The following is an 18682-nucleotide window of genomic DNA, read 5'->3' as shown; positions in this document are numbered from 1 at the left end:
ACCTAATCTAACTTTATCAAAACTATGAAATACAAACTGATCCTGACGACTCTCAATGTAAATTTACATGATTATTAAAGAGTTTCGACAATACATAGAATTTATTTTTTATCTTATATATGAAAAATATAAATAAATATGAAAGAAATTAAAGTAGACCCAGTAATCCACCAGAATCATTTGTCCTACATAACACATTTGCCCTGAAATAATGTGATATAGAAATCATTAAGTTATAAATTGCTTCTATCATACGATTAAGACTGGAGAACTAAGTTACTTTTCCAAAATTAAACTTACCAAAATACATATTCCCCAGTTGTAACTGTCCATCTACCCAACCTTGCTCAGCAGCTTGCAAAAAATATTGATGTGCCTTCGTATAATCCTTTTCAACGCCTTTTCCATACAGATACATTAAGCCTAATCCACTTAATCCCACTGGATTATTCAAATCCGAAGCTTTTTTAAAGTATTTGAAAGCAGTATCGTTATTAGCAGGAATTTCGTCACTACCATCTAAATATATCTAAAAAAATTAAAACTTGAACAGTCATAAGAAGTCATTAAGAGGAAACAGTAGCGATCAACAGGTAGCAAAAACGCGTTCCAAGATTGCGGCTGTAATTTTGAATATTTTTACGAGATATTTGGCACACATATTCGTAATATAATAAAGAATGGCGGTACAGAGCCCAATTTGAAAAATATATTAATATGTGGAAATTACTCTGTAATTAAATACAATATTAAAAAAACGAGCCTGTACCGCCATTAAGAAGAACAAAAAAATGCACTTTCTTCAAATAAATTATTTTTCCGATGCCTAGATTTTGTGTCATTTTGGAACTACTAAAATTTTTTATTTCATTAGTATGTAGTTCCAAAATGACACAAAATCGAGGCATCGGACGAAAAAGTTTATTTGAAGAAAGTATTTTTTGTTCTTCTTAATGGCGGTACAGGCTCGTTTTTTTAATATTCTATTTAATTACAGAGTAATTTCCACATATTAATATATTTTTCAAATTGGGCTCTGTACCGCCATTCTTTATTATATTACGAATACGTGTGCCAAATATCTCGAAAAAATATTCAAAATTACAGCCGCAATCTTGGAACGCGTTTTCGCTACCTGTTGATCGCTACTGTTTCACCTTAACAAAAATCATTATGCCACGGAAGATCACGTGACGAAAATCCACAATTGGCAGATAGCCGATTGAAGGTGCGCGAGATAATAGGCATTTCAAAAAACCGCGTAGTTCACATACTGCATGAAATTTTGGACATGAGAAAGCAGCCGGTGCGATTGTTCCTAGTTTACTCATTCTGGACAACAAGTGCAAACGTTACACCAATTCAGAGCAGTGTTTGTCGCTGTTTAAGCTCCACTCGAAGAAGTTTCTGCGTCGTTTTGTCGGTTTCTTCAACGAAACATGGATCCACTGGTACGCCTCAGAGACTAATGAAGAATCGAAGCAGTGTACTTCAACCAACGTACATTCTCTGTTGACACTACAGCCCGAAAGAGTTCAGTTGAGCTGCATCCAAACCATTCTCTGAGATTTCTCAGCCAGGACATTTTTCTCCTACCTATGCTGCGGCTTCCTTGAATCTTTCCCTGTATAATTAATTTTAGGAGTTCATATCTGTCACCACGTGTTATATGACCCAAGTATTGAAGTTTTCTTATTTTGATAGAATCCAGTATCTCTCTGCTGTTCTGTATTCTCCTTAGTACTTCCTCATTGGTTATTCTGTCTGTCCAGGAGATTCTCAGCATTCTTCGATACGTCCACATCTCAAATGCTTCCAATCTATTGAGGCATTGTTTATTGAGAGTCCATGTCTCCACACCATACAAAAGAACAGAAAATACATAACATTTTAGTACTCGCTTTCTAAGATTTAGGCTGAGGTCTCTACTACATAATATTTGTTTCATATTAGTGAATGCACTTCTAGCCTTTTCTATTCTAATTCGGATTTCTTTGGTGTAATCGTTTGTTTCACTAATGTTTGTCCCTAAATAGTTATAATTCTGAACTCGTTCTATCGTCTTATTATTTACGTGTAGATTTATGTTTCTAATATTTTTCTTTGATATAACCATGATTTTCGTTTTCTTTACGTTTAGTGACAGACCAAATTCTTCACTCGTTGCAACAACCTTATCTAAAATTCTTTGTAGATCTGTAAATAGTTTCTGCTATTAGTATTGTGTCATCGGCGTATCTAATTTCACATATAGGTAGGCCATTTATTTTTATGCCTGCTACTTCATCTTCTAATGCTTTTTTGAATATTTCTTCGGAGTATGCATTATACAGTGATGGCGACAAGACACAGCCCTGTCTAACGCCTCTTTTGATTTTTATTTTATTGGTGTTTAAATTATTCATTCTTATGACAGCTTCTTGTTCATAATACAGATTATTTATTATTCTTATATCCCGTGTGTCGATGTTCTTTGTTCTCAGCAGTTTTATTAGCGGATTATGTTTCACCGTATCGAATGCCTTTTTATAATCTAAGAAGCAGACATAGATGTCCTGGTTTACATCTAAGTATCTCTGTATTAGCACATTTACTGCAAATAATGCTTTCTCAATGTCTTGTTCAACTATCTGGAGAAGGGCAAAACGGTCACAGGATTCTATATGTCGAAATATTGGGCCTATTTGCCGTCGAATTGCAGAAAAAAACGACCTTATTTGGCGAATAAAAAGTGCTCATCCACAGTATTCTCCAGATTTGGTCTCATGCGACCAAATTGCGTTTTGGTCCAAACCAAATTGTTTTGTTTCCAAACTTAAAAAAGTAACTGGACAGGCAGAAAATTTGAGTCGAGTAAAAAGAGGTCATCTCCGCCACGTAGGTCTACTTTGTAGATCTCGAGGAAACGTATTTGTCAGATGGATTAAAGAGGTTTGAGTATCACTGGGTCTAGTGTATCAAGCTAAAAGGAGATTATGTTGAGAAATAAATCACCATTTTTCCAAAATTTTCGGTTTGCTTTTGTAGGCTACTTCTTTCATTGGACCTTCCTCATAAAATTAAGAAAAAAGGGTTCATAATCTTATAGATACAGCTTATTTATAGTAACAAATAAGGTATGCGCTCTCCACAGTCGGCCATGTGGGTATGGTTAATTTACTTAAGATTGGCCAAGAATAGCCCACTAAATATTTTTTTCGATAAAATACTTTTTGAGTTATTTGCGAAAAACCGCCTGAAAACGTGTGCTTTTTTTGTTGAAAAATAAACATTTTCACTCGCAAATAACTCAAAATGTATTGATTTAGATAAAAAACTCTTAGATAAAAAATAAAAGGTTGCTTATAATATTAGTCAATTTATCGATATCCGGACTTACTTTCACCCCCCCCCCCAAGTAAAAGCAACCAACTGCACAAGTTCAACTTTGAAGTGGAGGGTAAGTAAAACCTAAATCTGTATTTTAATCTGTATTTTCATGCAGTTTGGTGGAGACACTGAAAATTATACGGTATCGCCGTATATATCACGTTCATTTACTGGGCTATAAGTTCTCTCTTAGTATTTAGTATAACAACAAACACAGCGATATAATGAGACCAAAGAAGCACATTTTCGAACAATTAAAGAGCTTTTCTTCCAAAGGTCAAATTTTATGAGTTAAAATTGCCAGAAATAACGTTTTTAAGTAGATAAATTACTTTAAAAGTAAAGGACCCCGCACAAACCTTATGGAAAATAGGTCCCAGTGGATTTCGTTCATACTTTGGGAAAATACTCTTTGAAGCATCCTGATAAAAAGTTCTAATGGACACAACTCAATCGTATGAAGGATTTTCAAGATATAGAGGTCCAAACTCGGAAAATTATAAGATTTACGGGGTATTCCAATTCCGTGAGTTACTGGTTATTGGGCAACATGTAGAAGTTTGGATCAAGGAAAAGTACTAGTAGTCTAGGATTTTTTCCTGGCTATCCAATGGCGACCTTTACTTTGACCTTGACCTTCAACGGACGTCATCTTCTAGAGTTTCGAGGGTTTTAGGCATTAAATTGATATAAACAGATTACTCCTAAGTTTTTGGGATCGCAAAACACGAGTATGTCATCAGAATTGCCCTCCGGATGACGTGGTGGCCAGGGCCACTGCAAGGGACGTCATCTTCTAGAGTTTCGATGGTTTTCGGCATTTAATTAATGCAAATGAATTACTGGAGGGTTTTTTCAGGTCGCTAAACACGAATATGCCACCAGAACCGACTCCCAGAGCACCTGGTTTTCAAGGTCAATGAAAGGGGCTCCTGGAGTTTCGAGGGTCTTTGGTATTACATTGATGCAAATGGATTAATTATAGGTTATTGGGGTTGCTGAACACGAATACGTGATCAAATTGTTCCGTAGGCACAATGTGATTCGTGGGTCGGATCTGATAGTGTATGCATGTTCAGCAACCCCAAAAACCTAAGAGTAATACATTTGATTCCTCCGAAATTCCAGAAGATAACCTGTCTTAGGCACCAGGTGCTCCTGTGTCTGTGCTGATCACGTATTCGTGTTCAGCAACCCCAAAAACCTATAACTGATCCGTTTGCATTAATGTAGTACCAAAGACCCTCGAAGCTCCAGGAGCCCCTTTCATTGACCTTGGAAATCAGGTGCTCCGGGAATCGGTTCTGGTGGCATATTCGTGTATAGCGACCTCAAAAAACCCTCCAGTAATTCATTTGCATCAATTAAATGCCGAAAACCATCGAAACTCTAGAAGATGACGTCCCTTGCAGAGGCCCTGGCCACCACGTCATCCGGAGGGCAATTATGATTGCATATTCGTGTTTAGCGATCCCAAAAACCCATGAGTAATCTGTTTATATCAATTGAATGCCGAAAACCCTCGAAACTCTAGAAGATGACGTCCGTTGAAGGTCAAGGTCAAAGTAAAGGTCGCCATTGGATAGCCAGGAAAAAATCCTAGACTACTAGTACTTTTCCTTGATCCAAACTTCTACATATTGCCAAATAACCAGTAACTCACGGAATTGGAATACCCCGTAAATCTTATAATTTTCCGAGTTTGGGCCTCTATATCTTGAAAATCCTTCATACGATTGAGTTGTGCCCATGAGAACTTTTTATCAGGATGCTTCAAAGAGTATTTTTCCAAAGTATGAACAAAATCAACTTTGACCTATTTTCCACAAGGTTTGTGCGGGGTCATTTTAAAAATTATACCATCATACGTCTCCCTCAAATGTACAAGTGTATGATATAAATTTGAGATGGGTACTTTTTAATTTTTACATTTTTTGAATAGTCTACTAAATACAGTTTATTAAACAGAAATTTAAAAATATATTTATCTTCCTCACCCCTCGGATAATTACTTCGTATAAGTTTTTATTGCATCCCTTACCTACCTCTCATGATACACCATTGTTCGAAACTAACACATAAAAAACGCAATTATTTTTGACAAGTTGTCGATTATTACTGCAACGAAAACAAATCAGACAGTTTGCCTTTTGTGGCATTAGATTAATATCTTACAAACACTTAAAAATCCTAAAATATTAGAAGTACCGAAATACTATATTTAATTATAATTCAAACGTATTGCAATAACTATTTTTGTTTTCAGTTGAAAACTGGAGCACACAATTCATTTACAATGCGTGTCGTATTTACTAATACTTTTATGCTAACCTTGCACTATTAGTAGTCTTGTACACCACAACTTAACCCAGTAACGCGGTAATGTGTCTTACAACATTTGTTGATATAAAAGGAAGACATACGAGATTCGGCACACAATAATAAACTCGATACCAGTATTCTGAATTACGGGACAACCCCATGAGGGTGCCAAGTAAATCACGGTACATCCAAAGATCTTATACACATAGATTTGGCCAACTCGGAAAAATAGCGTAACGCGGAGCAGTTCTATCTATCTCTCTCTATCGGCGCTTAACTTTCTCTCTCTAGCATATGATGGCCGCCGCCCAAGGTCCCTATACCATAGGTTGTATGGTAACTTTGACATTGACAAATGAAATATTGTCATCGTGACGTCACCCAGACGATCAATTTTACGAATTGTTTGTAAACATAATAGGATATGTGGTTTGGAGGCTATATTTTGTTATTAAATATCGTTAGTGTTTTAATTTGTGTTTATATCTTAAGATATAATGTATCTATAGATATTATTAAGTGTTTTTAGTATAATAACTTTAACCGAAAACTCTTTTACAAGTGTTAAGATACATTTTAATGTGGTTGTATTAAGTACCTACTTACTTTACTGGATTTTCTTTCTGCTGTATTGTATAGTAAAGGACATTCGTGTATAGAGACATTACAGTTCTGTAATGTCTCTTGCGGTTCTTCACATCAAGTTTACATCATCTGTGTAGGTTACAATCTGCTTAGACTTATTGAACAATATATCTAATTAAGTCTATAGATAATAGATCTATTATATGTAATTGTTTCATATAAAATTATAACCAATATTGCAGCCATCTGAAGATCGTTTGAATAAACAATTATAAACTAAATGAATATATAAAATGGGCAAAATTCCCTTTATTGCGCTGAAATTGTATTTTTTTTATAATTTACTGTTAATGTAAAATTTCACAGGTACCTATTGAATGGAATCATAATGTTTTAATAGTTTTAGATATTATAATCCAGTACCTAACGTAATCAGATGCTCTAATGTTAAACTTAAGGGAAAAACTACTAATTTTGATACATAAATCTTTAGTTGAATCTCTTTTTCACCATGGTTTACATGTTAGGAGGAATTTACAATAATGTACTACATGCAGTATCCCCAATTCAAAATTATTATATACCTACTCAAAATCATTTAAAAAAGTAAATTGTATTCAACCCATTATTAATATACCTAGGATATTTGAATGATTTAGTCCCATATATATACACAAGAAAGAATCTCCTTCTGCTTTAATTAAGTAGTAATGCTATTCTACTGCATATATTTAATTGCAATTATATTCTATGATTTTTGTAACTCTACAGGTATCTACCACATTTTTTAACGAATATATGAAATAAATAGTTATTAAAAATCCAAACGTATTTTTTTTTAATATACACATTTTCAATACATTCCTACTTTCCGAGTTCATTTCAATGAGTGAAGTGAATGAATTTGAATGCAGCATTCTGGGTGACGTCACTCCCGCCATTAGATTCTCGACGCTGATTGGTGGAAAGTTACCATGCAACCTGTCTATTAATGAACCTTGGTCGCCGCCTCTGTGTTTCTGTCGTTCCGTTACTCCTACCTCTTGGTAGATACGCTCACACTCGCACGACAGACAAATATAGCTAGACCACCGTACTTGATATCGACGTTACACCACGATGCATTGAGTGGCATATCGCTAGCCAAGTCTATTCTCTTTACATGTCTCTGGGTACATCATCAATTAAGTACACTTAGCGTCATAAAAAAACTGGTACAACTCTTATAACCGAAAATTGCGTTTTTCGTTGATCTTGTCACAAGTGTCCTTCTAATTTCTAGGGCAACGTTGTCAGTTCAACGAAAATATTATTTCAAACCATGTAAAAGCAGGGCTGTGCGACAGACCGCATGTTTTTAATATACTAAAAACTAAAACCATATCGAGCATTCTCGATCAATCAGTCACATTTATCTGCATCCTAAAAAATTCTCCTATTAATTTTGTAATTTTCCGTCATCTCAATTAAGTACCCATACATTGATTCGTGTTTTATTATTATTTATAAAAATATTTCAATTCAAAAATAATGATAGACAATAAATCTTGACATGACTTTAAATTATTATGTTTAATGCCAAATCGGGAGGTGTGATTGGTTTCTCGTAAATTGTAGCACAAAACTGTATTAAGTTGTGTAGAATAAATAAAACACACTGAAAAAATTAAAAATTAAATTTGAAATTAATACAAAATGAATAACTTTTACAGTGAACAAGTGTGGAATTTAAATATATGTATTACAATAATTATTCGAAATATACATTTTTAAACGTTATTTTTTTGTATTTAGATTTAGCGCAATTCCGTTATCTGTGATGGCAACAACGAAGTGATTCGTGAACCATTGTGTCCAGTCTGAACACTGGTTTACATTGGGAAAAAAAGTGTACCAGTTTTATATGACGCGAAGTGTACTAACTCCAGCATAATTGTAATTGTAAATAGTTCGTCACTAATATAGATGTAATAATAAATTATATACTAAGTATACTCCTATGAATGTTACTTACTTTTCCTAAATATGCCATAGCCAAAGCATTGCCAGCATTAGCCGCTTGAGTAAAGTAGTGAAGGGCTTTTTGATAATCCAGCTCTACACCTCTACCTCCCTGGTAATGAAGCTGTCCCAAACCAACCTGAAAGTAAAAAGGGTTATTTAAAAAAATGTGGTGTTGCTGGTCTAATTAAAATATACATCCATTATTAATCTTCTTCTTCCAATGTTTTTTTTAATAAAAAAATAAAAAATTCAACCATAAGAAAATTATTACATTTTAGTAACAACCCTAATCTTATCATACAAAGTTTCCCGAGTCTAATTAATTCCCATTCCAATTACACAGTATACCTACTATTCGCTCCGTGCATGACAATGGTGCAGGGGCGGCTCGTGATAGTACAAGAAAGATGGTGAGGCACCCGACATTTGAGGAATATTATTATTGCGGTGTTAGATTCTCTTTAATGGCCAGAAGGTCGATTTTGTGACGTTGTAACGTGAGGCCGCCTACTGTATATTATGCGAAATCATGTATTACCTCGTATATAAAAGCGTTCTCATCCTGCGATTTTATGAATGAATTTTCAGTTGAGACTTTTGCCATATTACTCAATCGTGTCTGCCCAGTTGTATTTCTGATATAATTTTAATCCTTTTTAGCGCGGAGAAACTTCTTTCTGCAGAAGAACTTGTCACTGGCAAAACAACACAAATCCATAATAATTTAAAAACTTCTGGCATACAAAGTTTTAAATCATTATCGTGAAAAAAGTCTCTATCTATCCTCAAAAAAAAAAACGTTATAGTAGAGGTTCCGATATAACGTCGAACTGCACCGATTTGATAAATGGATAAAAATTATTGGATATGTAATGTCGTATGTTACCAATTATACAATTATTATACAATATGAGAAGAGTAAAGTGTTATGTGTGGTCTCTATTACTATATGGCTGTGAGTCCTGGACGTTAAAACAGTATGACGTCAACAAATTGAATTCATTCGAAATGTGGTTGTACCGCCGAATGCTAAGAATAAACTGGGTCAGCAGAACTACGAATTAAGCAGTACTGAAAATAATGAACACACGTCCTCCTCTGGTCAATACTATCAAAATTAGAAAGACGTAATTATGTAGGACACATAATGCGCCATAGGGAATTTGAGTAGCTCCAGGTAATATCAGAAATCAAGATCGAAGGTTAAAGGCGTATAGGAAGAAAGAAAAAATCTTGGCTACGAAACATCAGATATTGGACCCACACAACAGCAAATGACTTAATTCATCAAGCCCAGAACAGACAGAAATTTGTCACATTGACCGCCAACCTCAATAGAGAAGACACTTGAAGAGTGCTCCTAGAAGGGGTGCTCGATCTAATTTTGTTCTGACTATAATTAATTAATAATTAAAAACTGACTTTTTTATAAATTTTAAAAATATAGTTGATCGTTTTCGAATTATACACAATTTAAAACTGAAAAAAGAACGAAAGATGACGATTATCAAGGCTCAAAACACAAGTAAAAAATATTATTTTTGTAATCATCAAGTACCTAAATTCAAGTTCAAACCCTCTTCTATCAGTTCCTGATAATAATTTTTGCCATATTTTATTCTAAAATGTAGGATAGTTTTTTCATTTTTAAGGAGGAAGGTTCCTTATGGCAAAACGGTCGATTAACAACTAAAAAACAATGTTTTAAAATAAAATGACTAAAATAAGTAAAAACTACTTATCAAAACTGATAGAATAATGGTTGAGCTTAAATTTAGGTATGGACTTAAATTTCAAAAATGATATTTTTTACTATATTTCGAGCCTTGGAAAACGTCATCTTTTTTTCTTTTTTCAGTTTTAAATTGTTTATAATTCGAAAAAGATCAACTTAAGAAAAAGATTACAAAAGATCTTTTTTCGTTCGAATGATCTATAAAATCTAAAATATCTGACCCGGCCAATTTTTTTAATTTATAAAGAAAAGGATTTTTTTTTAATTATTAATTAATTGTATTCAGAACAAAATTATATCGGGTACCGCTTGTTTTTTAAAATTGTTAACAGACTAAATTACATATCCAATCATTTTTATCCATTAAACAGATTGGTGAAGTTCGACATTATACGCTTAGGTATATCGTATCTTACACTTATACTGGCCAGCCTTCGAGGCTAGCCTCGAAGGATAGTGAAATTCGCGTTCCGAAATTGAACCTCAGTTGGAATTTTGTTGTTGGTTGCCGATATAGATCTGGTCCAGTTGACGAAAATGTAACAAAATAGTAACGCTCGGTTTCATAATAAAGTTAAAGTGGACTTTAAATTTAAAGTTGGTACCTTTATCAATGGAGCGTAAGTGTAGTTTTATAGATCTTCAATAATAATTACATATAAATCAGAGAAAAGATTTAAACTAGGAGTAACTCAAAAGACAGATTCACACCCAATAATGTTACGGATTATTGGGTTATTCTTTAACAACATTGCTGTAATAATGTTGTTACTAAACAGGTACGTTACTAAACAGAATTATTGACGTTACTTATTTTCTTTATATCAAATACAGAGTGAGTCAAAACGCAAGTACATTATTTTCTCAGTAATGTTAAATGGAACACCCTGTATTTTATAACATTGTTGAAAAGCAACATTAACGTACTTTAATTTTTCTATAACATTGCCTATGTCTAAATTTATTAGTTTTTGAGATATTTTCATTTTTCAAAGCAAATTATTTTAGGTGTCTAAATTTATCTAAATTGACTGAATTGGCAAATAATGATTACTTATGATCAATCCGCTAATCAATGTAACAATGTAGCAAATAAAGAAATATAAATAATTTATTAGTAATACATTTTACAAAAAAAAAAACACAACCACAACATGCAACATTTTTGAAACAATTAAAAACTACTTTTTTATGTAAATGTAACAAATAAAGATAGATAATTAGTAATAAATTTTACAAAAAAACACACAAACACAAAATATAACATTTTGTGAAGACAATTAAACACTACATTTGTATGTAAATGTAACAAATAAAGAACGAAAAATAATTTTATCAGTAATACATTTTGCAAAAAAAAAATGTTTGAAAAAAATTAGAAGCTACTGTTAATAAAATATTTTTAATATTTAATTTCATAAGGTGTTCAAAATTACCTCCTAACACATTTATGCACGCCTAAAAACGATCATTGAATGAGCTACTAACTCTACGAAGCATTTGTAAATTAACACATCGAAATACACTGTGTATTCTGTTTTTCATCTCATCCCTTGTTGTTGGAGGTATTTTTTAAACTTCATTGTTAACGTAATCCCAAAAAAATCAGTCAAGTTTATTAAATTTTGGTGATTTGGGTGGCCACGCTACTGGTCCATTGAAAAATGAAAATATCTCGAAAACTAATAAATTTAGACATAGGGAATGTTATCTAAAAATCAAAGTACGGTAATGGTACTTTTCAATAGTTTTTTTTTATTTAATAAAACTCCAACACGAATCTTATGATTATTGCTATCTGATCATTACTATGATCAATAAGCAAGTTAGTTCTATATACAAAATATTATAAATACTTTTCAATAGTGATATAAAATACAGGGTGTTCTATTTAAAATTACTGAGAAAATAATGTTCTTGCGTTTTGACTCACCCTGTATTTGATATAAAGAAAATTAGCAATATCAATAATTCTTGAAAATTTTGACAATACGCAAAAAAATATGGCATTAATAAACCATTGCTGTTTTGCTTATTGTTATTTATACAGGGAGTTGAACTTGTTACGATTTTCATATAAAATTGATTATAACTTTGTAAATATCCTGTATAACATAACAAACCTTTATATTTTTGTGATGGAGAAGTTAACAGGATTTCGAATTTAAAATAAAATATAGGATGATCCATTTAAAAAAACATAAGTTTGGTCTGCCACTGTGTTATCAAATACACTGTAACATTCTAACTAATTTTGTAATGTGAAGCTCAAAGGTGGCTAAAATTTTTGTTATTAACTTTTATTGCTATCTATTACTATAGCGGATCTATTGAGCTTTACCCCACTAATCAATCACCCTGTAGTTGGGTTGTAATTCCAGTATTTTATAAATGCTAGAATATTCCACACGCGGAGTTGCGAACTTTGTGAAAAAAAAAAACAGTTTGATTGGTTCACTCGGTATACAATGAAAATTTACTTGTTTAGCAACAATATTATTATAGCGATATTGTTAAAGAGTAAGGCTATATATAACATATTAAAAAAATCACTTAAATCGGACAACAGGTTTAGGAAATTCGAGACATCAAAAATGACTAATTTTGAGGGCCGCCCGTTTTGTTTTCGCTGACGCGCAGTGTATAATTGTTTTTAGCTTAATTTTATTAAGCATATGTACTTATTATTATACTCTGATAAATAATAAACAACCAAGGAATTAGGTCCAAATAAAAATAAATGTAATGTAAACATACCTGTGCCTGAACATCTCCTTTCTCTGCCAAAAGCTGGTAATATTCAATAAGATCGTTGTCAAGAATTCCAGAAGCAAAACCATTTTCTAATTCATCGAAAAGTCTTATTCGTTGTATTGCAGAACCGCCACCAAATGATACGCCTTGACTAACTAAGAAAGAGAATATTTAATTTTAGTTCAGCTGAATCAAAATTAAGTCAAATAATAACTTGAAAAAAATAACCGAAAGGATTTTTATTTACATTAACATTTTTAATAATATTTAAGTATATACAAACAAGTAAATCAAATATTTTAAGTATTGCAAGTTAATATACAAAAAGTTTACTTACCTTTGTCTGCTACCTGGCGATAATAATCCAATGCCTTCTCACAACTAGCGGGTACTGTAATACCTGACCAATATCTATACGCCAGAGCCATTTGAGCAAAGTGATTACCACCTATAGCACCAAAAGTGTAATGAATTAAAGCTTTTGGCTGACTTACATTCACTGCTAAACCAGTAGCATAGAGAAACCCTACAAACAAAAATATATCTAACAACAATTGTCAAATGTAAACAAGAAATTATAATATTGGTGTATCTCTGTAAGTACTTCTCATGTTAATGATAGGAAATATCAAATTTGTATACAGTGAGCGCCACCCTACTAGATACATAGGAACATTGAGCTATTACAGTCCTGGACCCTTCACTTGTTGCAATGTTTATGTCTCGTGACGTTTAGAAGGTCAGAAAATGTATAGAAACTGAATATTAACATAGAAAGTTGACAAATAATAGATCAGCTGTATTAAATAAGGTTGAATTTCGAGCTAATCAAGTAGGTTTTAGACCAGAATCCTCCTGCATAGACCACATTAATACTGTGAGGGTAATAATGGAAAAATCGGTTGAATGGAACACACCCCTATACATGGTTTTTGTTGATTTCGAACGTGTCTTTGAACATGTTCTCATAAAATAATATTTTTTCACGTGCGTGAAGAAACACTCCTCATAAAATAATTTCCATTATAAAGTCACTGCACACTGAGACGACATGCAGCGTGACACACAATGGGATCAACAGTGACGAATTTGACGTACTTACTGGAGTCAGATAGGGATGCGTGCTTTCTCCGTTTCTTTTTAACATAGCTTTAGACTATGTTCTCTCCAAACTAGACTCCGACACAAAATGGATACAATGAACGTTAACCACATGCCAAACCGATCTAGAATACGCCGACGATATCTGCATGTTAGGACACAGGTTCCAAGATGTGGCCGACCAATTGGAAACACTTTCCACTGAAGCCAATAAAATAGTAAAAATAAAATATAAATTCCATTTTTATTCAGTTGCAATGCGAAGGCAAAACAATCTTATTTTTCAATTAGAATACGGAGCGCAGTCCAGCCCTCTGAATCGACGATTTTCGACTCTTGTTGGAGTCTCATCGGAGAGAACGTAGGCCTGCTACTCCATACTCCAATTGACCAACACCGAGAGTTTATCCCCCACACCGCAACTGACGTGAATGGACTAGTTGACTAGCGTCATCTGGCAATTGAAAGATGAAGTAGTTTTCAATCCTAATAGCAATATTAATAGTATTTAAAAATATTAAAATATTCTTCTTCTTCAGGTGCCATCTCCGCTACGGAGGTTGGCAATCATCATAGCTATTTTGATTTTTGAGGCAGTAGCTCTAAATAGTTGTTTCGAGCTGCATCCAAACCACTCTCTCAGGTTCTTCAACCATGAAATTCGTCTTCTTCCGATGCTTCTTCTGCCATCTATCTTTCCTTGCATTATGAGTCGTAGGATGCCATACTTCTCGCCCCGCATCACATGTCCGAGATACTGTAGATTCTTTTCTTTAATTGTAAGTTCAACTTCCTTTTCTTTACCTATTCTTCTCAGTACTTCATTGTTTGTAACTCTACCTACCCAGGAAACCCTCATAATTTTTCTATAGGTCCACATTTCAAAGGCGTTAAGTCGTCTCATTGTCTCTACATTTAACGTCCATGATTCCACTCCATAGTATAGAACACTGTAGACGTAACATTAAAATATTACTAAAAGATTTTTAAATTGAATACTTATTGGTCCATTTCCTTGGTAACACCTCCATGGCTTCTAAAATTTGCAAGCCAGATGGATGCTGAAGCGAAGAAGACAAGAGGGAATTCAAAAACTTACAATTCACGACCCCGTCTATTCAGCTGGTAAATTCCAACAGAAAATGGACCTAGTTACTCAAAAAAGTAACGACCAATATAAAAATAAAATATAAATTCCATTTTTATTCAGTTGCAATGCGAAGGCAAAACAATCTTATTTTTCAATTAGAATACGGAGCGCAGTCCAGCCCTCTGAATCGACGATTTTCGACTCGTGTTGGAGTCTCGTCGGAGATGAGACTCCAACTTTCCGTATTCTAATTGAAAAATAAGATTGTTTTGCCTTCGCATTGCAACTGAATAAAAATAGAATTTATATTTTATTTTTATATTGGTCGTTACTTCTTTAAGTAACTAAGTCCATTTTCTGTTGGAATTTACCAGCTGAACAGACGGGGTAGTGAATTGTAAGTTTTTGAATTCCCTCTTGTCTTCTTCGCTTCAGCATCCATCTGGCTTGCAAATTTTAGAAGCCATGGAGGTGTTACCAAGAAAATGGACCAATAAGTTTTCAATTTAAAAATGTTTTAGTAATATTTTAATATTTTTAAATACTATTAATATTGCTATTAGGATTGAAAACTACTTCATCTTTCAATTGCCAGATGACGCTAGTCACCTAGTCCATTCACGTCAGTTGCGGTGTGGGAGATAAACTCTCGGTGTTGGTCAATTGGAGTATGGAGTAGCAGGCCTACGTTCTATCCGATGAGACTCCAACAAGAGTCGAAAATCGTCGATTCAGAGGGCTGGCCTGCGCTCCGTATTCTAATTGAAAAATAAGATTGTTTTGCCTTCGCATTGCAACTGAATAAAAATGGAATTTATATTTTATTTTTATATTGGTCGTTACTTCTTTGAGTAACTAGGTCCATTTTCTGTTGGAATTTACCAGCTGAACAGACGAGGTCGTGAATTGTAAGTTTTTGAATTCCCTCTTGTCTTCTTCGCTTCAGCATCCATCTGGCTTGCAAATTTTAGAAGCCATGGAGGTGTTACCAAGGAAATGTACCAATAAGTATTCAATTTAAAAATCTTTTAGTAATATTTTAATATTTTTAAATACTATTAATATTGCTATTAGGATTGAAAACTACTTCATCTTTCAATTGCCAGATGACGCTAGTCACCTAGTCACAAATGATACACTTTTCGATTGCCTGCAGGCAGCAGGACTTGAGACAACTACGATATAAGACTGCTGAAATACTTATACATATTACAACCAAGTAGCCTCTATCCAAATTGGAGACAGTCGTACTGAAAAACTACCGATAAAACGTGGAGTAAGACAAGGTTGTGTTTTATCACCCACCCTTTTTAATCTGTACTCTGAAGAAATCTTTAGGGAGGCTTTGGATGACAGACAAGAGGGAGAAAGGCTAGGCGGAGAAGTAATCAACAATATTAGATACGCTGACGATACAGCCATTCTTGTTGAACATTTACAAGATCTTCAGACACTACCAAAATCTAGTCAGTGAAGCAAGTTATCGGAGAGGCCTTAAAATCAACATTTCAAAAACAAAGTGGATGGTAGTTAAAAAGATTAATATAGATCAAGGTCAGCTTTCTCTTGATGGAGAGAAGTTAGAATGGGTGAATCATTTCAAGTACCTTGGCAGCTGGTTAAATGTAAATTGTGACTCCGATGAAGAGATAATAATAGTCTAAGAGCTAGTGAACCCTCCGACTAACGGTCGTCCTGTAAGGCTAGAAATTTGTCTAGTGATAATTCATAGCACACCAAGGCTAAAAACCATGACCTGGCAGGCATCAGCCGTGCACGTGTATCTACCAGGTGAATCGAAAGGTGCATAATTTAGGGGTAAAATAAACTCTCTCCTGTAAGGTTTAAATTTAAGTATGTGTTTGAGTAAGTCATTTAGAAGAAATGTGAACAATGACAGGCGATTCTGAAGAGCATAAGACCTTGTCAGGCGAGGGGAAAGATTAGGGGTTTTTCCTAAAATTATTTTCTTTGCATCGAACAATTTTTGTTTGTTTTTTGAATCATTCCAAACAGAAAAGGTCTTTAGTGATTTTTCTCTTAAGTTAATAGTTTTTGTTATATAAGCGATTGCAAATTTTGAAAATTTCGAAATCGGCCATTTTTAACCCTAAATCGGACATTTATCTAAAAATTTCAATGTTGCCAAGGTACGTAGATATTCTTTAAACATTGATTGATGAAATCCCTAAGAGTTTTTTGCAATAAAATATCGAAAACCCCTTTGTTTTTTGAATTGCTAATCAAGCGGGCGCGACACTGTAGTATAAGTGAGGACGTTTGAGTTTGTATAAATTCATTATCTCGAGAATGAGCAAATTTCAAGAGAAATCCTCAGAGAGGTCGATTTTTATTTTTGAATTAGAACTTTTTGGCATATATATATAATACTAGTGACGTCATCCATCTGGGCGTGATGACGTAATCGATGATTTTTTTTAATAAGAGTAGGGGTTGTGTGATAGCTCATTTGAAAGGTTATTTAATTCTCTATTCAGTAATATAAATATTAACATAATTATTTATACAGGGTGTACAAAAAAAGTTTTTCTTCTATTTGTCAAATTTAATCAAAGTTAATTTAATAAAAAAAAAATTTTGTACACCCTGTACAAATAATTATGTTAATGTTGAATGGGTTTATATTAGTGGATAGAGAATTAAATAACCTTTCAAATGAGCTATCACACAACCCCTACTCTCATTTAAAAAAAATCATCGATTACGTCATCACGCTCAGATGGATGACGTCACTAGTATTATATATATGCCAAAAAGTCCTAATTTAAAAATAAAAATCGACCTGTTTGTCGTGAGGATTTCTCTTGAAATTTGCCCATTCTCGAGATAATGAATTTATGCCAACTCAAACGTCCTCACTTATACTACTGTGTCGCGCCCGCTTGATCAGCAATTAAAAAACAAAGGGGTTTCCGATATTGTATTGCAAAAAACTCTTTGGGATTTCATCAATCAATGTTTAAAGAATATCTACCTACCTAGGCAACTTTGAAATTTTTAGATAAATGTCCGATTTAGGGTTAAAAATGGCCGATTTCGCAATTTTCAAAATTTTCAATCGCTTATATAACAAAAACTATTAACTTGAGAGAAAAATCACTAAAGACCTTTTCTGTTTGGAATGATTCAAAAAACCTAAAAAAAAAAATTGTTCGATGCAAAAAAAAATAATTTTAGGAAAAACCCCTAATCTTTCCCCTCGCCTGGCAAGGTCTTATGCTCTTCAGAATCGCCTGTCATTGTACACATTTCTTCTAAATGACTTACTCAAACACATACTTAAATTTAAACCTTACAGGAGAAAGTTTATTTTACCCCCTAAATTTGCACTTTTCGATTCACCTGGTAGATGCACGTGCACCGCTGATGCCTGCCAGGTCATGGTTTTTAGCCTTGGTGTGCTATGAATTATCACTAGACAAATTTCTAGCCTTACAGGACGACCGTTAGTCGGAGGGTTCACTAGCTCTTAGACTATAACTAGGATCGAAATATCACGGAAGGCTTTTATGACCTGGAAACCAGTAGAAACCTGTCGATGAATATTCGAAAGAAGGCCCTGAAATGTTATGTGTGCTCTATCTTATCGTATAGTTGTGAGACATGGACGTTAAAAACCACAATGCTAAACAAAATAGAAGCATTCGAATTGTGGTGCTATCGACGAATCCTAAAGAAATCATGATTTCGCACACTTCCAA

General features: G+C 33.7%; 1 protein-coding gene across 2 annotated transcripts in view; it reads right to left on the bottom strand.

Moving 5' to 3' along the window:
* The window catches only part of LOC126880410 (protein sel-1 homolog 1), a 49907-nt gene that overhangs the window by 13482 nt on the left and 17743 nt on the right, over positions 1 to 18682 (bottom strand). For both annotated transcript variants that reach the window (XM_050644253.1, XM_050644254.1), the window contains exons 3-6: positions 13107 to 13295; positions 12773 to 12924; positions 8291 to 8416; positions 301 to 529 (exon numbers count right to left, since the gene is read on the bottom strand). In XM_050644253.1, the coding sequence (XP_050500210.1) occupies positions 301 to 529; positions 8291 to 8416; positions 12773 to 12924; positions 13107 to 13295 (696 nt within the window). The remainder of the gene's footprint in view (positions 1 to 300; positions 530 to 8290; positions 8417 to 12772; positions 12925 to 13106; positions 13296 to 18682) is intronic.

The sequence above is a fragment of the Diabrotica virgifera genome, chromosome 2 (assembly GCF_917563875.1).
Source record: "Diabrotica virgifera virgifera chromosome 2, PGI_DIABVI_V3a".
In the NCBI taxonomy this organism is placed as follows: Eukaryota; Metazoa; Arthropoda; class Insecta; order Coleoptera; family Chrysomelidae; genus Diabrotica; species Diabrotica virgifera.
Note: the sequence above shows the minus strand (reverse complement) of the source record. Positions and strands in the feature narration are given on the sequence as shown.